At 32.9% G+C, this 25,046-nt stretch overlaps 1 protein-coding gene across 5 annotated transcripts in view; it reads right to left on the bottom strand.

Annotated features, from left to right (window-relative positions):
- The window catches only part of LOC145636054 (187-kDa microtubule-associated protein AIR9-like), a 44,422-nt gene extending 24,707 nt beyond the window's left edge, over positions 1–19,715 (bottom strand). Inside the window, exons 1-17 of one of the 5 annotated variants that reach the window (XM_081687495.1) lie at positions 19,395–19,714; positions 17,871–18,763; positions 16,278–16,349; positions 14,503–14,568; positions 14,299–14,370; positions 14,149–14,214; positions 13,967–14,029; positions 13,818–13,883; positions 10,996–11,095; positions 10,816–10,917; positions 5,146–5,372; positions 4,928–5,042; positions 3,203–3,323; positions 2,711–2,886; positions 1,237–1,372; positions 298–398; positions 173–220 (exon numbers count right to left, since the gene is read on the bottom strand). In XM_081687495.1, coding sequence (XP_081543621.1) covers positions 173–220; positions 298–398; positions 1,237–1,372; positions 2,711–2,886; positions 3,203–3,323; positions 4,928–5,042; positions 5,146–5,372; positions 10,816–10,917; positions 10,996–11,095; positions 13,818–13,883; positions 13,967–14,029; positions 14,149–14,214; positions 14,299–14,370; positions 14,503–14,568; positions 16,278–16,349; positions 17,871–18,719 — 2,380 coding nt within the window. In that variant the 5' untranslated portion in view covers positions 18,720–18,763; positions 19,395–19,714. Of the gene's footprint in view, positions 1–172; positions 221–297; positions 399–1,236; positions 1,373–2,710; positions 2,887–3,202; positions 3,324–4,927; positions 5,043–5,145; positions 5,373–10,815; positions 11,096–13,817; positions 13,884–13,966; positions 14,030–14,148; positions 14,215–14,298; positions 14,371–14,502; positions 14,569–16,277; positions 16,350–17,870; positions 18,764–19,394 lie in introns of all 5 variants that reach the window. The other 4 variants (XM_081687497.1, XM_081687492.1, XM_081687493.1 and 1 more) reach the window with 4 other exon arrangements.
- Positions 19,716–25,046: the final 5,331 nt, after the last annotated feature.

Raw genomic sequence — 25,046 nt, 5'->3', positions numbered from 1 at the left:
TTCCCAGGCTATATATAGAAGATTCAATATGAATGGCAATGATATGACAAAAACTCAAACATGAAAAACTAGATCAAACATAGCACAAAGAAACATCCACATGAGCCAATTTCTTCACAAACCTCCAGATATAACCAGAAGAATCAGAATAAGGGAGTATCTTAGCCATTACCTTGCTTAACTATATCAGAAAATGCAGAAGCAGATTCACCTTCTTTACCTACAAATTGACACAGAATTAGAAACATAGAAATATATATATATCAAACTATGCAAGACAATAGAGAGATAGCAGACCCTCAAAATTCACAGGTATATATGTGAAAACCACACGGCAGCCAACATCGTCCCGTGTCAAGGTATATTCTGGAGCCCCACTTAATATTAATTCAGATACCCTGAAGACAAATAATTAGGAAATAAGATAAGCTTTTACACTGATTTCTGTGGCCAAAGAAACAAAAACTAAGCAATATAGAAACAAAAACTAAGCATCACCTTAACTATAACAGCTGAAACTTTTTACCAGTGAACAAGACAAAATTTGACCAGAATTTTATCCAATGTTTTTCCAATTTAAAGTTTTATGATAGAGTACTTGAAATTTAAAAACATAATATAACTAAATGTTCAAATGTTATATGACTAGTACGTTGTTAGAGATGAAATGAGGTGACAACTGACAAATGAGTCATTTTGTTTGATCATTTGGATTTGGTTAATATCTGGTGTTTGATTTTATTACAGTTTGGCCAAGGTAAGTGAATAAATTGTTAGATAAAAGAAAATAATTATCAGTAGCATTGATTCTCTGATCAGATTGGTTTAGGGTCAATATCATCTCAGGTAAAATTGCATATTAACTATAGGTTTGGGTAGGGCAATCCTAGATCTGGTTTAGTTCTGTCTGGACAATGTTCTATGAATGAAGACATGAAACATCAACCAGGGTGCCATGTTGATCCTGCAGATCTTCTTAACCCTTTGCTCTAACAACTGCCACCTAATCACACTCATTCATATACTCTAGGCAACATACAGCATCTAAGCAAATGAGGTATGAACATACTATTGTCTCATGACAAATTTATTTACTAGACCGACCTGTACATAGAACAATTCACCATTCCTCAAGAAAACATATGAGGCCAATAAAACAACACTATGGTAATAAGAAAGAATAAACAAAATTTTAAAGTAATGAATACTCAATAATTACACCAGATATGAGCTAACCTTGTTTCTTTATTGGCACGCAGCCACTCATACTTGCTAGGACCTTCTCTTCCTCCAAAGTAATCTCCAACACCCTTGATAGTGTTGCCTTCAACATAATCTCCAATTATCCGTAAATTAGAGACTGATGGAGGAGCTGACCATTGATAATGATCATAGTCAGACAATAATAACTATTATATTTCTCTGAATTGTATACTCATACACCATGAAAGAAACAGGGTTATTATGATCCCAAACGAATACTAAAACATAACCAGACAGTAAAATGCATCAATCAAATGCATTCAAAATATCCAGCTAATGAAAAATCAACTCTAGTTGAATGAAGTATGTTAGCAGTAGTCAAACAGCTGGGGTAAACATGCACATCCAGATCTCACAAGGGTGAATGTCTCCTAAATTGCACCTCATTTCAATACAACATCCTTAAATATTAGAAAGCAAATATGCTTTTGTTGAGAGTAAATCCAAAAATTAAAAAAAATAATAATAAATAAATAAATTAATAAAAAGTTAATAGATAGTCCCACAAAAAATTTAAAAAATAAATAAAAGTCTTTCTTGAGATGGGTCCAGACTCCACTCTATATATAATGTTTTACTTTTCCTCCTTTTATTTGTTTTCATCTTCTTTCTACGCAATTAAAGCATTATGGTTCCCGCTTTCTCTCGCCTCAATTAATTAACAATAAACAATACTGGCTACTTATTTTCATATTCACTTATTCTCAACATAAAAAGTTCCCAACACCAAAACTCTCCTAAAACCATGTGCCTGATAATAAATAACAGTTGAACATAAGATATATACCATTCACGTACCTAAAGAACAACGAATTTAGCAATATTAAACTAACCGATGTGAAGATAACAACACCAGTTACACTACATGATCTTCCAAAACTGCATGACTGTCACAACACAGCATGTCTATTCTCAGTCCCACTTCAGTATTCTTCATCCTAAAACACAATGTAGTCTATGGTAACACTCAACACTTATTATCTTTAACTCGCCTTCTCTGACTTTTGTTTACATTTTATACAGGAAAGTTAAGAAAATGTTATCTTGGGACGAGAGAATCACCCTACCGAGTGCAAGCAAATGTATAGTGCCCATATCAGATAAATCTCTTCGACATATAACAGATTAAGCATTTATATACATCAATGTGAGCTTGCTAAATGCTACTAAAGTATTTTTGGGTCTCAGGATGTAGCTAAAAGAGCATATTAGAGGAGCAATGCAGTTACAGTGAAAAGCCAATGAATCAATCCAATTTTGCTTGTATTTACCAATTCATAGTATTGCGAAAAGATCAAAAGGATACAAATAAAAAAAATAAAAATAAAAATAAAAACAGAACAGGAACAAAAAAGAGTATTATTCATAATGCACAATTATTCTAAAAGTAACAAAGTTGGGGACAGAAATAAAATCTAAAAAATTAGCAGATTAAAAGCTCACACACCTGATTTTACATAATCAGTGATGGCATACTGAGGTTCTCCTTTGGTACCTTCAGCTGTTACCGGAGTGTACATAAAAACTAAACTTGAATCAACATCATCTATAGTCAATTGATATTTAGCTTCTTCAGCTCCATGAATTACTGCAGGGCTGCTGTTCCATTTTCTCCTTAACCAGCTGTGAGATTGTGAATTTATCATACAAACAAAATCAAATGGCAATTGCTGATCCATAAGTCGGAAAGTTTACAATAGCACTACTGTGCAACAGTCATGCAACGATGGTTCAATATTTTGCTTCATAGGTAAATCACAAATCTATGGGATCAGCTATACCATCAGCCTTTTTCCAACAAAAACAGAAACACCTCCTCTCAATACAAGACAAATTTTGGGTCTTTTAAGAACTACTTTCTAGAAAGCCTCTTAATAGATCAAAGCTTGGGTTTAACAGTGGAATGGAATATTAGAAAATTAATGCAAATAAATTTCACCTGGAGACACTTTTTCCAGGAGTCCCACCACACCAAGCAACCTCAGCACAGCCCTTAATGATGTTTCCCTCAACAAGGTCACCACGCACATCAAGATTCAAGACCTTTGGACATCCAGTTCCTTCAAGGACAGTAGATATCCAATGAGCGACAGCAATAATATCAGATTATCAGTCACCAAATAGTTTGATGTTCATATTTAAATGACTAGTTCATTGATGCACATATGATACCACATTTCATACTGTAAATAACTAACACATTTGCCTTACAAGTGTACTTCATTTTTTTAAGTTGTAACATATTGACTTTTGACATCATCCATATACCTCACTTTGACCATCATTTCCATCGGTTATTTATAAATTAAGAATGAAAGTTATGTACTTATGTTGGGTCTTAATTTGTCTCAGCATATAGTTTAGTTGTAACATGTTGAATATTGACATCATCCACATACCTTACTTTGACCACCATTGCCATTGCTTATTTACAAATTAAGAATGGCATGTGCTTATGCTGTAAAATGTTGAATTTTGATATCGTCCATATACCTCACTTTGACCATCATTGCCATTCGTTATTTAGAAATAAAGAATATCAGTTATGTACTTATGTTAGATCTTAATCTGTCTCAGCGTATAAGTATTAAGTACAAATAATAAACTTTTTGTAATAATTACTAGCAAAATTATACATGGGTCAGCGCTCATAATTAATGGAACTAAAATAACAGATGAGGTACATATCTGGCAACAAAATAGACTTTCAACCTTTGTTAACATCTACCAATGTAATCCAACACTTCAGATAGTAACCAATTAAAATATTATCAAAAAACCCAATGAAAAGAACAACACGTCAAGCCATTTCCAAGCCAAAACCAATCTATAATCTGAATAAACAATCACGAAAAATCACTATAAAGCAACCACCAAAGCCCTCCTAAAAGCCAACACAATGACATCAAAAATCACAGCCCTCCTCATCTAAGGCCACCTTCACCGGCACCTTTTGCAACCGAGTGCTACTAATACTGCTCCTATACTATTTTATTTCCTTCATTAAGTTTAAACATATAAAAGTACTCCCTTCATTTTTTTTTTTTTTTTTTTTTTATTTGCATCACTTTCGTTTTATGGGTGTTTTAATTTAAATGCATCACTTCTATTTTTATCCTTTCTCTCTCTTACTTTATACCCCACTCAAATTATTTTATCGGTTCTCTCTCTTCCATAGTCCATTAGTCCCTACTTAAATAATAATAATATTTATCTCTCTCACATACTTTCTCTTTCATGATTCCCATCTTACTTTTACTATAAGTATTTATTCACTCGATCATAATATTATATTACTCTCCTAAAACTCCGTGCATTCTCAAGTGATGCAAATAAAATTAAAAAAAAAAAAAGAAAAAAAGAAAAACAAAGGGAGTATTTCATTAATGGGAAACAAGTGACGACGAATGTAGCACAGAATTCCATCTCCTTCCAATAATAATTTATCTTTGCAGCATTTATTCACAGAAACCTATCTAATATCATTGAATGATTATGGGCAAGGCTTTACAACTCAGATCAACAGAATATTATATCTCCTGCTAAGCATCATAACTAGATGTGGAAACAAGAAATATTCAAGATAGTTTAATAATTAACAATCCAAGTTCTAAAATTTATACAACACAAAATAAAACTATAAGTAAAAAAAAAATTAACACACCAGGAGAGACTTGTGAAGAAATTGCAAAAATTGGAGGGTATTCTGTCTCCCCAAATACAGGAATGCATTCAACCTTCAAGTACTTATCAACTTCATCATGCTTTGGACAGTAGACCTGTCAGAGAGACCAAATGATCAAGCAGAGGCAACACACCATTTACAGATCAAAAATCTCTTTGGGATCCTCAAGAACTGTTAAAGAGAGAAAAGCATATTACCTCAGAAATGGCATCAGGAATTGCCTTGAAATTTGAAAGAACCCCTTCTCCGACATACCATTGATATTTTAAAACCAAGTTTGAGTCATTACCATGGTCTTGAAGGAAAATAAAGTGGCAGCGGCAAGCATCTTCCTCAAAAGGCAGATCAATTGATGCTTCCTTGAGGAGAAATCCTGGGGGCAGTTGATCCCTCCATTGTTCAACGAGGAAGTCAAAAGTTGAGTCTGCAAAAGAATATATATAAAGCAATATTCAGTAAACTGTACATAAATAGAAAATTCAATAGTACACTTACTACCCTTTTCAGGTGGAACACCAGTTCTTTGTAATTTTTGGAAAAAGGAACACAGATAATGTAAATAAGCTCTCAGGCATATAATTTCAATGGAAATCATATGGCTTGCCAGCATAGTCTGCAAATTTGAAGAGTAAGTAGCCAACTACTTCATTTTGTCATTAGGAACTATTTTTTTGGCACTTGAGTTTTTATATGAAATATATAAAGTTCAACAGTGAAGTGAATTGCTATAACAGCTCAAGAGTGGGATTCAAAAACAAATGGATTGCAGACATGTGGAGAGTAGTTCCTTTGACTATTCGATGGTGTACATGGAAGGAAAAGAATCCACAGATTTCTTAGAGGAAATCCTTGTCACTCCATATGAATTGTTATTTTTGAGGATCTTGTATAGTTGATGACTTGATGTTGTCGAGCACTTCAGCAAAAGCATCACTATCTTGACTTCAAAGAGCGCTCATGAATAATTCCATCGAAAAAGGAACAAGTTTTGTCCACAGGTTCTTAAGAAAAAGAAATTTTGTCACTGTCTTGGGGGATAAAAATTCTCAACCCTAGCACTACTCCTTTTTTGGGGGGTCAACACCCTTTTATGCCCTTAACAAATTCTTTATTACCCATCCAAAAAAAAGTATCAATCACACTGCACTGCAAGAAAAACTACAGGCAACTAAGTCCTAGTATCAAGAGGGATCATATGCAAGGGAGTACCCCATTCTCTGAACCATGTGTCATCTCCCAAAATTTTTAAAAAATAAAAATGAAAAGAGTATCAACTGTCACCGCCTACTTTACGCAAGGCCCAATTTGTAAAGAGTTGAATTATTCAAGGGATATCACATTTAGATACAATCTTCAAAATCCAAGGTTGGGTAAGTTCACAATTTTAGAGGGATTGGTTAAGGGAGCTCCGTTGCATGTTTTAACCTGTAGCACTTTTTTCATTTACTTACAAAACAAAATATTTGGAAAGCCAAGTTGAAGATTTTACATGGACACATGCTTGTTTTGGATAGACAACCAATTTTCAAAAACTAAAGGAAATTGTTCGTGATGATAAACAGTATAAATTGAATTTAGATAAACTATTATCCCCAATGTCCATTGTTTATACCTTGGTAGTGAGCTAGTGATGACTCTAAATAGTGAAACAGCTTCCTTTTGTAGAATAGGTTATTTCCTGGAGATCAGTTGAATGTCTACAAGTTAAGACTTTAAGAGTCAATATGCCATAAACCCGTCTTGCTTATTCCTTTATGGGGTTATGATAATAGATTAAGCACAAATAATTTTTCCTTAAACTTTTAAAGAGATTTAGAGATTCTCTTTACACATGCCCAATCTATTTTTCCTTCTAACATTTTTATGACATCGCTGACCTTGATTTTCCGGAAGTTGTCTCATTGTTAATTTTACAGTAACTAGGGTGCACGCGGAGGGGCTAGCTCTTAAGAAGAAGTTGTATTGGTGTGTTTTTACACCTTTGGTTTCGTGGTAGTTTTTAATCCATTTGGTTTATGTGCTTATGTGGTGGATTTGAAGAAGAGATTGAAAGCACACCTGAATCTTTTATGATGATTATAATTTAAACCCTTTAAAGTTAAAGGGTATTATTCCAAAATTACTATTAAATTATATTTAATTGATTTGCATCCCTTCATATAATATTATTATCCCTTCATATCTTAAGGGGCAATTGTTAATTTAGAACTCTTGAGTGATTTCCATGTTTCAATAATACTTAGTATACTATTTCTAGCGTGATTTTTTTTCCGATGACTTTTTTCTGAGCTTAGGTCATAATATGTGAAATATTGCAGCTAAAAACTTCAAAATGTAAGTTCTTTAATGTTCTACGACCATCTAATCTATTAACTATTACTAAAACAAAACTTTGTTGATGTCATCACTGTCCATATGTCACTCTCATTATAAAAATTTTCCCGCCTAAATGCATGATGATGTCATGTTCTTTTTTTTTTTTTTGAGCTATTATATTTAATAAATTTTGAAATTTGAATAATAAAAGCTTCAATATTACAAATACAACCTATCATTTTATCCTTAAAAAAATGAAATAATTTTAAGTTGTACACTAATAAATAGACTCCTACATTAAAATATGTATTAGGCAAAGTTGAACAAGTATTATATTATAATTTTGATAAAAATCTAAAATTTTCAAAATACAGATATTTTGTACAAGGTGCATATTCTATTTATATTTATTCTTTTTTTTTTAAAAAAATGTACAAATTATAAAAATAAATTTTATATAAACCGTGCATCGCACGGGTTCTAACCTAGTATATATACCTAATACACTAAAGCAATAATCACTCAATAATATTTTTCCTCTTAAATTCCTTCATTTTCTCTCCCATAATTAATACCATTTTATTCTATCGTAGATTTCCCTTGATTTTAGAATTTTTAAGTTCTTTACCCTCTTGATAATGTTGTTTATGTGTCATTCACAGTCCCATAACGTTGTTTATGTGCCATCAAATAACGTAAATTTCAAAAGCTAATAAACCTTAACAATAGTTGTAGTTAAACGACGACAAGATTGTAAATAAGAAGAGTAACCATGAAGGAGTAAAAATAAATAGTCTCTTGGTAATAACAGTCTCTTTGTACATAAAGTTTTTTTAAAATTTTAAATAATAATAATTATAATAACATATGAAGTATAAAGCATTAGAAGTTTTTTTTATTCAAATAAATTAAAAAAAAAAAAACATTACAAGTTTTTGTTAAGAACAAAAAAAAACTTTGATTTAATTGATGATATGTTTAATGAAAAAAAAAAAAAACATTGAATACATTAATGAGAGTATGATGAGTCACTCTTAGGGAGTAGTTTTAGAGTCATTTTTCGTATTTATTTTCCTCCATTTCCCTTTTTATTCTCTTATTTTCTATTTAATAAATTTTCTTTTTAGTTTGGTAATTTTGGCGTGTTTTAGTTTATTTGGTTTATTTATTAGTTTTTAAGTTTATTTTGTTATTTCATTTGATTTTATATACTTGAATAATTTTATATAATTTTTATTAGTTTAGTTTTATTTCTCTTATTTTTATTATTTATATTATTTTCTTTGTCCCAATCCTTTCCTCGATTTTGTGTGTAGGCGTTCGGGTTTCATGTCAAGTGAGTTCGGGCGCCAATTTGAGCAAGGAAACAATGCCTATGCTGCTACTATGCTGCCAGCTTACACCCCACCAAAACCTTATCCTTCACCACACAAAGTCAACCTCCCCTGCTCGCTATCTTCTCAGTTAACTACACTCCAACTCCAACTTATTCCCATCAACCAACCGCAGCTCCTCTACTTCACCAACCACCCAGCAACCAGCCACCCAAACCGAGCACCAACACCACCAATCAGAACTCTCCTGCTCCCTCGATCTTCCCACCTTTGCACATTCAAATCAACCACCTGCCACCTTAATTACCCCCTTCATCCCAGCAGCCCTGCTCACGCAAACAACCAAACCGCATCAACCGAATCAGAACAGCCACCCACAACAGCCGTTCCCAGCAGCAACTTCCAACCACCATCACCGAACACCAATTCCAGCCCACCACCACCGCAATAATCACCTCAATCAACCACCACCTTCACACCAAATAAATGTCGCAGCTGCTCCCTCAGAACCCGCAATTCACCCACCGTTTCCACCTCCTCTGCTCCTCCCTCACAATCGCAATTCAGCCTCAATTCAGCCCCAGTAATCGAACCTCAATAAAGCCCCAATTTATTTGGAGCTTTTCGCGGGCGCGCAGCCCCGTGATAAGACGCGCGAATGGAGTCCAGAAAACAGATTGTAGGCAGTAGCAATTGCGCGACATCTTTGCGGGTGCGCAAGTTTGGGTATAATTCGAACCAATCACGAGCTTTGGACGTGATTATTTATGGAGATCGAACGGTCTTGATTTGATGCTTGATAATTGCGGTTGAGGATGAATGGTGGTGATTTAATGATGATGATTGATGATGATGTTTGGTGAGGCGCATTGGAGGCAATCGTTTCCCATTAGAGCAGCTTCAATTCGAGAAGGAAAATGAGAGATGATTTGTGGGATTTGTTTTGTTTATTTTTATTTCATTTTCTTTATTTTTTATTTTCTTTTTATTTTCCTTTTTCCTTTTCTTATTCCTTTTATATTTTATTTTCTTTTGTTTTCCTTCTTATTTTCTCATTTTCTTTTATCTTTCTTATTTTTCCTAGCTTAGTATAAATACCCATATTTGGGGTAATTAGAACAATCAACTATTATTCTATCCTCTTAATTAGTTTTAGGAAAGCTTCTCTCTCTAGGTTTAGATTAGGGTTAGAGTAATTTAAAGGGAGAAAGTGAGGGTTTCTCCATTGTTGAACTTGGATTTTGAAGAAGAAGCTTAATCAACCTCTTTATAGACCTTCAACTTCAATCAATGAGCATCTCCTTACTCTTTTCTCTTTATCTTTTTATTTTATTCTTGTTTTAGTTATTAGTATTGCTTGTTAATCATGTTAATGATTGGCTATTTATTAATTAATCTTGTTGGCATGATTAGTGAGTAATCTCCCCATTAAGGGGATGGTTGTGGTTTATTTGGATCGTAAGCATGTTTTAGGGTATGGAGTTGATTTGTTTGTGGTTAAAGTCTTTATATGCTTGATGTTCTTCAATTTACTTGCAAAATGCATGTTGTTAGTTGATTGGAGGTGAATTATTGCTTGAAGATGCGATAGCGGACCTAGCAAGATTCATTTGTATCGTTTATTACTTGATTTCACCTTCTAATATATGGTTCTAACGTGATAGCATAGAGGCTATGTTAGGAGAAGCCAATTGACCCCGATAGGTGGCTAGATTGGACCTCTTACTTCGATATTCAAGCGTATTTAGTTCATGATTATTTCAACTTCTATGCCTTTGGTTATGTTTGAGTGAATGCTATACCTAAACCATTTCCCTTAGTGTTTTATTTCTTGTTTCAGCATATTTAGACTTTAGTTTACTTATTACCTATTCCGGACTAGCTTAGTTGTTGATAACATTTGGTGGTGTTTTATTCGTTCCCAGTAATTCGACCCCTATGCTTGATTTATACCAGTATTAGGTTTGCTTAGCTTGTATAAATTGTATTTGATCTAGGGATAGACATTTGACAACGCGTTTATTACCTTGTTAGGGTACACATATTAATGAAGGTAAAAATGTAAGTACAGATTTTTATACATATTTTTGTTCATAGTTTTGAAGGTATAGTTGGTAGCACACTATTCCTAAGAGTTATCTTATACTTTTTATAAGTAGGGATTCTAAGTTGGTATTAACTTGATCCATAAATGATCATACACCTTAGAAAACCAACCTGCAGCACGGTCTGGAGAGCAAAATTCCCAACCATCCCTTATGCAGAGGGCAGTACACGTAGGGTAGTGCTTAGCAATTGTGATTTCTTCCTTGGAAAGGTCTGAAACAAACCGTAAAAATGAAATGAGAGATTCTATCACAATAGTGATCGATTTCTTGTATAAGGGTAAACACTGACCTCTGTCATTAAACTTCTTTAATGTGGGACCGACAAGCAAAATGGATGCTGCTTCTATATGAGGCATCCGGAGGATCGGGTTCTCCTCGACTCTTAAGTGCTGCACAATGTGAGTGATGTCAAGGCATGGCACATTACAAACATATGGGAAGACAAAAAAAAGTGGAAAACACATAATAAAAATAAATAAAAATAAATAAATAAATAAATAAAAGGGGATTTTGTTAAGTTCATTATGAAACAAAAATATATTAAGAACATTATGAAACAAAAATTAAGAACATTATGAAAAACAAGGTATATGTAATTTAGGAAATTTTGACTTTTACCACCAAAATAAATCAAAAAATTGTTTTTTGCCACCAAAACTTCTAAAACTTTTAGTTTACCACCAAAAAAAGTTCTAAAAATTGATTTTTACCACCTAACGTCAAGAAACCGTTAAATCTAACAGTTTAAAAAAATTTCTTCGAATTTTGTGCGCAAAACATGCTTTTCATAAGTTTAGGGGCCTTTTAGGCCTATAGGTCCAATTTGAGGTCAAAATTGACAAAAAATGATCGAAAATGTCTCGTTTTGCGTGTTCACACAAATCGAGGTATTTTTAAACATGCAAAATGAGACATTTTCGATCATTTTTTGTCAATTCTGACTTCAAATTGGACCCGTAGGGCCAAAATACCCCCACAAAACCTTTACAGAGCATGTGTTTGACACGAAAATTCAAAGAATTTTAAAAATTTCGTTAGGTTTTTGACGACAGGTGGTTAAAAATAATTTTTAATTTTTAATTTGGTGGTAAAATAAAAGTTTTAAAAGTTTTGGTGGTAAAAAACAATTTTTTTGATTTTTTTTTTTTTTTGTGGTAAAAGTCAAAATTTCCTATAATTTTCTAAGTTCTAAAATTAAACTTATATTTTGATCCAACTTATGCACATAACTATATAAAGATTTCATTTAACTTAGGGTTCGTTTGGCATCATTGTGGTTTTCTATTTTTTTTTTGTTTTTTGTTTTTAAAAGTCACGATATATGTCTCATAATGGATTAATGGCTTAAAAATTAGACAAACTTCTTATATTCATGACAATTTTGAACACTGACAATAAAAAAGTGGAAACACCTTTTTTTTGTTTCTTATTTTTGGTTTTTAGTATTTTTTTTTAAAAAAAAACAAGAAACAGAAAACAAAAATCAATGCCAAACAAATCCTTAATAAATAATATACGTTTAAGGGAAGCTTTTCCGAGAGTGACACATTAAGTTTTTAATTTAGCTTATATGAATTCATATGCAATAAATTGAGGTAAAACAAAATTGGATAAGAGATGTGAATAAATCAAACTCGATTCTCATTGAACAAGAATACTAACCATTAGGATCAATTGGTTTGTACACATGAAGGGAAGAAGAATGACTTCAAGAAAGGCAAACAAGGAGAAAGGAGATACAAACCCCTAAATTTTACATTGTGTTTGTTTCAAGATGAGATAGGGATGAACAGGATCTGCTTCCTTTCTCTTTTTTTCACAGGAACCACCAGCACCACCAAGCTCCATCAGACCCTCACTACTGCACAACCCAACCTACACCACCTAATGAGGACTGCTGCTAATATGCTGCTAATATATTTCCTTTTCTGTAGCCTGAGAATAATTTATGTTTTGCTATTTTGTCTTTTCCCTTAACGGTTTCTTTAGGTTCATTGCATGATTAGCTGTCCTAAGTTTGTTATTAGATTCCCTGTGCTTATGCTATAAGGGGGTAGGCTGTAATCTTGGATTTCGGGTAATCTAATACTAATCTCTCTCTCTAAACTTTCTAATATCCTCTGCATTAGAATGAATGCATAATTGATTCAATTTAATCATCACCACCCTACACAGCTACACCGTTACACAACTACACCGTTACACAACATACTACAACCTTACACCATAATGCAACCCACTACCATCAGCAGCACCAACACAGCACCACGAAACACCACCACACCACCAAATTTCAAAGAGAAAAATGTGAATTGAAGTTAGGAGAGCGTTTTTAAAGAGAAAAATCGAGGAAAAAAAATCAGTCAAACGGGTCAAAATAAGCGTTAAGTGGGGCCTACAGATGAAAAATCCACCGGATTTTTGAAATGGGTGGTAATCTGAGCATTTATTTAATTTAAGGGGTGGTAATTTAAAATAAAAAATTAAACGGGTGGTTAGTTCGAAATTGGTTACATTTTTGGGTGGTAATTTAAAAATTTTCCTTAACCAAATAAACAAGATAGAAAAGAGGAGACAGCATCTAAGGACAACAATAGAGATTGGAGATTTGGAAACCGGATCAAGGAAAACAAAGAAAGAAAAGGAAGAATAGATGCCAAAGGTAAAATACCAGAGGTAGTGAGCTAGTCTTATTGGTGCTCTATGGTTTTAAGGGTGTCAGAGAAAAGAAAATGAAAATTTTTGGAGGTGGGGCATTTTGGGGGTAAGTTAAAATGAAATAGGGTAAAAGGGAATGACAAATTTGGCCCAACAAACAACAAAGGTAATCAGACCATCTCTTTCCCTTACCCTTTTTCAATAAACCCTCCCCCCCCCCCCCCCCCCCCTCCCTACTATACACCTAATTAAAGTATGACTCTTGGATATAAGTCAAGATTCCTGAATATTTATATTTTAATAGTTTGTGTGATGCAAGAAACCCCAGCAATGCATTGGCTGAAAAACTAGCACTACAATATAGCACAATACAACCCGAATAAACAGGGGTAACTAGTGCTACTAACAAAGAAAGATAGCTCTTTTCAAAGGTGGTAATGACAGAAAGCTAACCTCAAGAGATGGTAAATGTGGGAAACCCTTGAGAGATGATATTTTGTTTTTGCTTGCAGCTAACACCTGAAGAGAGTAACAAGCAGCTTCAGCAGCTAAATATAAACATGAACTATAAGCCAAAACTTTATCATTTTGCAAAAGCAGACCTGTAGCCGAGGTTGACTCGCCATAGAGAGAGACTTCAATTTATTTTGAGCGACGGAGAGAAACTGTATAAAGGAAAAGAAAACAAGAAAAGCAATTCAGAAAAAGTAAAGTAAGAAAAACAACGCAGCGATCATGAAGTGTAAACAAGTGCAATATAACGTATATTGAATCAAGAGACAACCTCCAAATTAGGAAGCTCTGGGAGGCTTGAAAGTGATGTTATTTGATTCCCAGCAAGATAAAGTTGCTACATGAAACATAGAGACTTTTCAAGAGCATGCCAAATAGATTCGTATAAAAACAAGTACATGATAAAAAGTCTAATTAAGACCTGTAGGACTTGGCAGTTCCCAAGTGGTTCGAATCCGAGCCATTTAAATTCGTTGAAACTCAAATCAAGAACCTGGTCATTATAAACAACATCAAATTAGTTGCACATAATATTGCATTAGAACACAGTGAAGTCAAATAAGCTTTATAAGGTAATTGGTTAACAAAGTTGTGCCAAGAAACCAATACAAAATAATAAACTGACCTTAACTCTTTTAAGTATTTCAATGCCTTCTAACGAAGATAATAAATTGTCCCTGAGATAAACGAACTGCCAAAAAATTACACCAATGGGTAAGATATTAAGGTAATCTCTAGAAGTATATACATTTGCTTTTCATACATAGATAACTGCCCCTTGATTTCCATCTTAAGAGGGGCCAAGGAAACGCCTGTCTGTAGATTGTGAAAGGCAGCAGACTGATTTGGAGGACCAACAATATAATAACCACAACAAAAAGAGAAAGTAATACTAAAAACAACGGAGCTCAAAGGGACCACTCTTGTAGTCTTATACCCCCGTTCGACAGGCTGCATTTTTGTCCTTTTTCCTCTTAGGTTTTTCATTTTAATCTTAGTCTTTCATTTGTAATCCAAGGGCTATAATTTAAGAACTCTAGCTTTTTTTAATACCCCTATAAATAGGGTGATATTTGTTGTTTGGACATCTTTTTGCTTAATTGAAACCAATTGAGGTTTTCTCTCTCCTCTATCTTTGTGATTGATATAATCTTGGTAATTGCTCCTTAAATCTTTGCTTTACTTGGTGTTGGCTAGGATTAAGAATTACATTAAGCTTTATGGTTGATTGCTACTTCATTTAATGTTGTCAATTATTGTTCACCTTCCTCACTAATTATTGGAAAATCAACAAACCCTAGACTAGTATATCAACTACTAAATACAGTTAGTTAATCAAGATATCTTAGGTTTTAACCATATTAATGCCATGAATGAGATTAATCAAGAATATAAGGTTACCAAAGAAATTAAGTTTTTTTTTTAGTTTACCAAAGAGAAAGTGCAATTTCATAGGGTTGCCAATGAGAATTTCCCTTTTTTTACATAAAAATTTCAAGGGGTAACTACTACAGCAATTGATCTAGCAAAACAAATACCTTGAATAGTGATTTTACCTGGCAAGGCTAGCAAAACCACTATCTCACATAAAAATAAATGAAGATGTAAAGTAGTTTAATTTTTACATCAAATAAACTACTTGAGGTGTAAATAGTTTATTTAGATGGCGGTTTATTTTTTATTGTGGATTTCCTTGTGGATTCATCTCATGCTCCCACATAAGATCCCATTATTTTTTTATTAACACTTGCAATGTGGAAAAAAACCGCCTTCATAAGAAGGTTTTATATTTAAGAGATAAAGGCTGAATTGAGCTACTACCTCTGCATCTTATCAGTTGCAACAAAAGGGTATTAATAGTGAGACATATTAGAATTCCTTTGTTGCAAGTCTTGCAACTAATAAGAAAGAAAGGTAGAAGTTAAACATTGTATGTCCATACAAAGTTTTACCAAGCTGGTCAATAGCCGATTCACCACTGCAAACAAGATTACAAATCTTGCAAACCGTACTTAATTTGGAAAAGAGAGAAAGAAATGTGGTTTTTTCAAACTAAAAAAAATGGCAAAACACTTACAATTTTCTTAAACAAAATTGGTATCTTTGCTTAAGGAAGCTTACGAAGCCATTTTAAGCCATTCATTCCGATAAATCATTAAATCTAACTGGTTTCACACGTATCTATCTGTATGTCTAGAGCAAAGTAACAATCTATTCTACCCCATTAGCACCAAATTCAAGAAATTGTAAATTTGTAACTTTGCGTTGAAGCTTAAATCAAATATATAAACAGTGCATGCACATTTTTTATGATAGTATGTCAAATATAGGTATTAAAGAGAAAGTAAGACAATTTTCATTGTATGCCATCTTAGAAGGAATTTATTATAAGAAAAGTACCTCTAAATTTTGAGACAAATTCACACCACTTGCGCTCAGGCTACGGATCCTCAAACCTCTCAGATCTAGCCTCTAAAACCACAACATGAAGCAACCATCAAGCAAAAAGCATGTTAATATTGTCTCCAAAGGATAAGAGAAATACTAAAGCATTGGAAATAAATTAAAAAGTGAGAAGGACAAATCCAAGAAAATAACTAAGTAAAATGCACTAACAAGGATCTACTCTATTCTACTTAAACTGAATGAAAAAGTAGAAATAGATAATCTACTAATAACTTGTAACAAGAACACATTATTAAAGAATAGAATGTATAAAAACTCACAAAGAGGAACACAAGAGGATAAGTAGTCCTCTTAGAGAAAAACTTTTAAACATATATTTACAAGTTAAATTCTTTGCTAACTATAATAGAATCACAAATATGCTTAACTTTAACAGACAACAAAAAATGATTATGCATGGAATGACATTAACAATATGAATAATTGGCCTGTATTTCTCATAATTTGTAACCTTTGCTTCCCCCTAAACCACACCAAAAAAAACACTCAAACCCCACCAATTAATCCACTTCTCCATCAATAGCTCTGTGTGACTTTCTTAGTTGCTTTCTATCCTTCTTCATTCTGGCCAGCAGCAACCCTAACTTGAATTCTAGCTTAACCATCTAATATTTCACCACCAATCACACTACCAAATATCAACCACTGTATGCCCAACCATAGACGCAAAACACCAATCAATTGATTACTATCATTAATGGGCTCAACACCGTCATTTTGCACATAAAGATGCTAGATTATAAACTCACAAAGTAGTTCCTACTTCTTCATGACTTGACTCCATTCCCTATATCACCAATGAGCACCAGATGCTCAATCACCAAAATATAGTCACTAGTTCTTTCCTTTTTTTTACATAGTTTTGTGATTTTCCTACAGTTTCTTTACAAGTTTAAGAGGGATTACCTTTAATTGTGGATGTTTGGGTGTATTATATTTATTTGAGAAACCAACTATCTCTCACTATAGTTCGATCTCAAAACCTTGTCATGGGAGGCTATACCCTCCATATTGGTTGGATCCTTTACAAATGCACCACCAAAATATCAACAAACCATTTTCCACGCTTCATTAAACCAAACTTTCTCCGTCCATATCTAAGTTAAGAGAGCACTTTAACATCAAAAGGTTAAACCTTGCTCATTCCAAACAAAGCTAATGATTTTACACCAAAAAAAAATGTCCATTTTGTATTCTGCAATAGCTCATCAACAAGCAATTTTTTTAGTCTTCTACCAAGTACTATTTTTATCTTTCATAGACACAGTGCATCAATTTGTAAATAATTTACCATGAAAGAATGAGTTCAGGTGATTTCATAAATATGTAATATATAATTCTGCTAAAATCATGAAGCACTATCATACCCAACTACAGGCAACCTAACTTGTAGGATAGATAGAGTCTAACAATTATAGGAATAAGAACCTGACTGTGATCATGTTGCAAGCTTCTACAAACAGACACATGCAGTATGCAGGCACAAATAGCAATTAGACTGCAACTAAAGCAATGATAGCAACTTACCACATCATCCCCAGCTTTGGTCTCTACCTGTGGCAGAACTATGAAATGAGAATCCTGGCAATCAGAGGTTGCTGCCTTCTTTCGACCAGATGAGCTTGAACTCTGGTCCCGTGAAGCTGACACGGTACCTTTTCTGAATCCACTACTTACAGATGGAGACCGAGTCAAAGGTGAAGAAAGCTTGGTACTTTTCTTCAATCCACTTGATACTGATGGGGATTGAGCTGACTGTGTAGAGTTCTTTGACAATAACTTTTTGGTAGTGCTGCTTACTGTACTATCAACTGAAGGAGAAGAATGAAACTTACTTGTTGAGGAACCTATAGCAGGTGTAAATGACTTCTTGTTATCAGAATCATTCTTACTTAAACTAGAGCTTGTAGACATCTTCGAAGTTCTAGTCCCAGGTGAAATTGGCCCTGATTTTGTATCTCTGATACCCATTTTGCTAACACTCTTACCAACATCAGAAACCTTGGACGTCCTTGTTTCTGGCAATGATCGCCGTACTGGCTCCGAAACAGAAGGACCAGCAGTTTTTCTTCCCGCCAAACCAGAACCAGATTGCTGCTTTTTTGCAGGAATAGACTGCTTTTCACCCGACCCACCAGTGCTACTTCTTGCCCTTACAGTTACCACATTGGGATTATGTGGACTCCCACTTACACATGATTTAGCCACACCTGTTTTCAAACCTAAACTACTCCTTGCTTCTGCTCTCCTATTACTCGACCCAACAGCTGCTTTCATCACTTCCACAACTTTTTCACCACCATCAGCAGAACCATTGCATAGTTCCTCAATCCCTTCAGACATCAATGGCTGAGATTGCACAATAGGATCCTCCATTTAAGACCAGAACACAACCTCCAAGAATGCGTCAAGCAATTCTTCTAGCAGAAATGAACAAGTTACACACTACCCAAATCAATCATTGCAACACCGACATTATTAATTTAACTATTACGCAGTTTGGTAGGTTTGAGTAATGCACCATTTCAAACCAACCACATTTGTCTTTTAGGTCATAATTAACAATAAAATCCGTCCCAGACTCAAGAATAATAACAGGAAAATTCCACCAATACAATTTAGTATCCAAATAATAATACTACCTCTATTTCATATTATTTTGCAACTTTGGAATTATTATATCTCGCAAATCATACACCAAAGTTGCAAATAAAATGAAATTGAGGTTATATAATGATTATTCCTAACAACTCATCTCCATGCCCACCCGGCCACCCCGCCCGGCCTGGCCGGGAAAAAAGGACCATTTTCATAGTTAATCAGAAAAACCGGCAACACGTTAGCAATCTCGCTTAACACTTGCAACTCAAAATGCAAACAATAAAATTCAAACAACAAAATCGCTGGTTATAATCTTTCATAACTAAAACGAAAAGTTCAACAGTTCAACCCTAAAAATTGAGTATATGTAATACAAACAATAGTGTGAAACTAAACGCTAGATTGTGAAACCGACATTCAATTGTTACAAAAATGAAACAGAATTATTACCTTAAAAGTTTTTTCCGTAGAAGAGAGAAAGCTTAGAAAGCCGCTTTAATGGAGAATTCAAAGTACGCTTTAATGGAGAAGAGAGAAAAAAGAGTGAAAGTGAATGAAGCTTTATAGTTTAAAAGTGGAAGAAAGAAAGAAATTATTAAAGACAAGTAATTCTTCCGTTTTTTAAAATTTGGGGCCCATTGCAATGCAAGGAGGAGAGAGTGTAAACGCAATCAGTTGGATAATCCATGCTTAAATTCTTTAACGAATTTTTTTTTTTTTTTTTTTTTGAACGGGAATGAAATTATTTAAAATTAAAGAAAACGATTGGTTCTTAATTTTAAAAGATAACGGGGAGGGAGTGTGGGAGGGTAATATTCCCTCCAATGAAATTTCAAAGTAGATTGTCGTTGCGTTTCAAATGCTGGCTATCTTACGGATGGTTATTCCTACGATTAAGTATTGTCCACTACGAACAACAAAGGTCCATATCTATTTTGAAAAAAAAAAATTCACTAAGTGCTGAAAAAACGCCATTTGCTATTTTAATACTGCTATTTTAAGTTTGAGCTTGTTATAATAAATTTAATGTCGTTATATGTTTCTTCAATATTGTTTTTGAGGTGTCATTTTACTCTTTTCAGTAATACTTATATATTAAAATGCAAGTGTTTGTATTAGAAAATAATTGTTATATTTGTATACTATTATCGCATAAGTGAAATATGTTATTAAAGAAGACAATACTGTTATTTTAAATTAGAAATTGTTAAGCTACGAGATTTGGTATCAGAGTCATACGGTTAAAAGTTAAATTAAGTTGTTAATCTAATTAATAATTAGGTAAAACTGGAGAATGCTAGACCTTTTACTGAGTGTAAGAAACCTGATTTTAAGCATTATTATCATATTCCTTAAAATACTAATAATTTGGCCTAGTCCTTAATTATATAGTAGATCACATTGGTGAATTAATATACATGCTCGTTGTGTTAATATCGAAAATAAGATATCAATAACCACAATCGATATTAATAATAAAAAAAAAAAAAAAAAAAAAAGTAAGCGATCTAAAAGAACAGGTTAAACAAGTTCAACTTGCTTTAACAAACAAAGTTAGGCATCAATTCGAAAAAGAAGTATTACCTAATAAAGAGAAAATTTTCTCGCATAAATATAAGTATCTTTTCAAAATCCCTAATCCCTAAACCTATAAAAGCACCAAACATCAAAATTTCTATAACTCCTTATGAATAGTGCACTTCCCATATTGTCCTTAAATTTTAACTAGCATTTCCTTATGAATAGTGTTCTTCCGGAATTGACCCTCAAAATTTTCTCTCACCTCTCACATCATGAGCACTTGACTTTGACCTGTGGTCCAAATTTCTTTACTTTCCTCTCTCTCTTATTTCATTTTCTTTCTCTACAATTTTCCTCTCACCTCACTTCTCTCTCCTAAATCATGTAAGCCATGATTTTCTTCAGTTGGAAATTTGAGCTTACAACAACCAAAATTAGTATGCTTTTCTTAAGACACGTTTATAACCTATTGCTTCCTTCAATTAACACTTTTTTGTCCTCGATACTTCATCATCGCCTTCTTCATTTGCTGTTGCTGCTTCATTATTTAAGGGCTTTTTTTTTTTTTTTTTTTTTTTAAAAAAAAAAAAAACAAAACAAAAAAAAAAAAAAAAAAAAAACTGGGTTCGCGTTTAATGAGAATGAGAAGCCTGCTACTGATCAATCTACTCACAACAATCTCAAGGTTAAAGGTCAGGTAATAATATAATTTTTTTGGCCTTTTTTTGGGTGAATTTATATGTTTTTTTGGGTATTTTTGTGGTAATTTTGTATTTTGTGATTGTTTCCTGTCAAAAAACTAGGGTTTCTGATTGTTTCAACCATCTTCATCAACTAAACTAATTAAGCAAATTATTCATTAGGGTTTGTAATTTCAATGGGGAAAAGGTGTAATGTTATTGTTGTTTTATCAAACGACGACGACGATGACGATGAATTCACCACTGGTAGAAAATAATCTACTTCAAATTCCAAGTTGAATCATCGAAATTTAAAGTCTGTATCGAATTCAAAGTTGAGGAGAACTTCTTTTGCTAAAACGACGACGGCGAAGAAGGCGCGACTTTCTCATTCTCTCTCATTTTCGTTTGAATTGCTCCTAATTTTGATGAGGTGATTTTTTTTAATGATTTGGTTGTGTTTGTTTTTCCATAAATTGAGGGTTGATTTTAAGGTAATTTTAAATGCAGTTCAAGTTTCTTTCTGGAGATTTGGCCGAGGATTTTTCTGGGTGTAAGGTATCTACTGGTATGCGAAGTACATCTATTTGTTCCTTGATTTTTTTAAAAAAAATTAATAGAAGTTGTAATTTGGTCTACTGTTTATATTGTGATTTTTCTGGAATAACACAAGTAATATAAGATAACATAATTCTTCAAAATTTTTGAATTGATTTTTTTTTTTTTTTTTTTTGTTCTAGGTTTGATGTTAATTAATTTGATATCTTTGAATTGTTGATTTTGAAGTAAGACAAAGAAAATAATGGAGTCATTCTTCCAATCGCAATTGCATCCTGGTTATGGAAGCTCATGGCATCTCAAACATGTACCATCTCTCTCCAATTGTGTATTGGCTTGATCAAAACGAATTAATTTGGATGGGTGATTGCTGAATACTTGAATTTACCAAAATATGGTATGAGATATTGATTGTTTAATTTCTGTCTTGGAAAATGTGATTAAAATGTGTCAACAAACAAAGAACAAGGAAGTATTCCGATGGAAAATTTCAGAGATTAGTCACCCAACCCAACAAAGAATCAAAGACTAGGCTAATTAGTTCATAACACAATTACCAAATTTAGTTGCATTACCTTGATTCCTATTAATCCTATAACAAGGTAACTTAGATTGCTCCAGGCACTTCTCCAAAGCTCGAATAAGAAAAAGCGTCGGAATAAAGGAAGAGTTGCAACTAAGAATCATGCATTGCTTTCTGCTGATTACATCAAGCTTATTTTCGAGGAGCTTACTGCTTTGTAAGAACAAGACTCATATTTCTTTTTACTAGGGCGCGACATGGCTAGCCAATGCGGAGAAGTTATCAAGGCTTGTCTTTGTACTTAAGATTTTAGCTTGTACATAGTTATGATTAGTAAGCATTTTGCACGTAAAATGTCTTATGCAATCTTTAAATACCTTGAAACTGGTAAGGATTAATACAATGAACCTTTAGAAAGAGTAATAATCGACTATTAAGTTCAAAATCATATATCCTTAACCTTTTCTTATGTATTCTAAAGAGTAAAAAATAGCATTTATATGTTTTTTCTTATAGAGTCTAGATGATTCTCTAGAATAAAATTTTGATACATATTACAAGCTGAAAAACAAAGAGAAACAAACAGAGGAATAATGAAATTTTGCATCAATTTGTTCTTGAGTACCCTATGAGTAGTTAGGACTCTTAGGTGTTAAATTTTAGTTTTGAGTTTGGATTTTGCTCAAGTCCAATGCACCGTACATTTATACTTAGTATTGTTGTTAAGTCTAATATGATCATCTAATATAAAGTTTTGGTATCTTGAACCCAATGTAAAAATCCAAAATAATAAAATATGGAGTAGCTTTTTTTTCCCTCTCTTTGTATATTGGTCTAGGGGCTTTATTTTTTATTTTTTAATACTATGTAATTAAACCCAATGTAAGAAGAGTTGAGTTATCCAATGCAGGCAAGCTTGAGCTCAACTTAATTCAATTCAACAATACAAAGAAATACAGTAAATCATTAATAAGCTGATACTCATTAGATGCAGAGGATATAGCATTATTAGGATGCATCATATCAGAATCTCACCAGAAAAGTGGTATCTTCTCTTCTAACAAGTAACAATAAACCTTTAAGGTAGGTTAGGATTGATAAGAGAACTACTCACACCTCCTTTCCTTCAAATATAGAATATACATCCAGAGCCTAAGCACAATGGCATTCTACTCCCTTAAAAAAACATGTACCTTGAAAAATTGCATCTTTTAAAGTTGTGGACTCTCATTTTACGCTCTTAATCCCCAAAATTATAATCGAAATTTAGATGTCCTTTGCATCTCATAACAACGAATCTAATAGCAATGTTGAAATAAAGCGACCTTTGTAAAATTCTACAATCCCCAAAATCAAAACCAAAGTACAATCTAAATATCATAAGTAAAAATCCTAAAAAACCCTTGCTTATAGTGTTTCTGGTTCTCCATTCACTTTAACAACGAATCTAAAGTTGGTATATTTCCCTTTCTTATAGTGTTTCTGATTCTCCATTCACTTTAATTATCTACTATATTTTTTTTCTTTCAAAATCCAATCAAATTTAGGAAAAATAGATGAATACCCAGACCCTAAAATTTAAAAAGGATAATACCTTAAAATCTAAAATCAATCAAAACCTTATAAAACAATTGAAATTAAAATTGAAAAATACCTTTGAAGATTGTCAGTGACTTTGTGGTTGAAACTTGAAACTAATAATTCAACCGATTGAATGGGAAGATGAAAAAGTACGGAATAACAGAGAGAAGATATACAATATTAAAAAAAATCTTGTAATATTAAATGGGGGCAAATGCGTAAATACACATTTTTGGGGTTATAATTGTCACAACAATATTCATAAGAGCAATATTCTACTGTTTATAAAGTAGGGATATTTCTATTGAATTTCTTAGGTTTTTAGCTTGATTATTGAATATTGATGTCAAATAAGAACACAGAATTGATTGATGGATTGATATGTGCAATTGTGCATCGTGTTAATTACTACACGGGACCATGTTGCATATCGTGGTTCTAAATGAATTTATAATTGTAGACATCCATTTGTGTCTGCCCAAAACCAAACCTAGTGATGAATACCTTTCATGTCATTTGATTATCGAACAAAGCGAAAGTGTGAAAAGTCTAGTGATGAGGATGTTTTTATTAAAATATCTCTTCTTTTTGTTTTTGAAAATATTTCTTTTCTTACTTTATTTATGAAAAATATGCATTCCAGTTTAGTTTGGTCCATGATAAGGGTCCAATAATGGTGTAGTTGGATAGGGCTTGAAAAGACCTTTCCAACAATATATTATAAGCCCATTCCTATTAATAATGAGGAAGTTATGGCCAAATTACTAAACTGGGCCCGATTTGGTTTTTATATGCGGCCCAATGATCTAGAGGAGGGCATATTATTAATTATCTTTCCTAAAGCTATTAGGATTGATTATAGTTTTCTAGAATATTCTAGAAGGTTCTCTTAAATCCTAACGGAGTTAGGATTGATAATTATGTTTCAAAGAGTTTGAAATTGAATAAAACTACTCCATTTTAGAATCCTTGTTTTGTACGAAGTGGAATATATTCAGATTTTATTTTCGTTCCTCATAATATTTATCCAAATTTTATATGGTTGGATAGATCTTGAAATTATCTTTCCAATTATATATTATAATATTAAATCCGTTTTATAACGAAAAAGATATGAATGGAATATGAAACTCTATCCAAAACTGATATCGTCCTACTATTTCGGCTATATCTTTTTATCTACAAAAGATTTTAATCTGATTCTAATTGGGTTGGAAAGTAGACTTCAAGAGCTTTCCA

The sequence above is a fragment of the Chenopodium album genome, chromosome 6 (assembly GCF_948465745.1).
Source record: "Chenopodium album chromosome 6, dcCheAlbu1.1, whole genome shotgun sequence".
Lineage (NCBI taxonomy): Eukaryota > Viridiplantae > Streptophyta > Magnoliopsida > Caryophyllales > Amaranthaceae > Chenopodium > Chenopodium album.
This window is presented reverse-complemented; position numbering and strand designations above follow the sequence as displayed.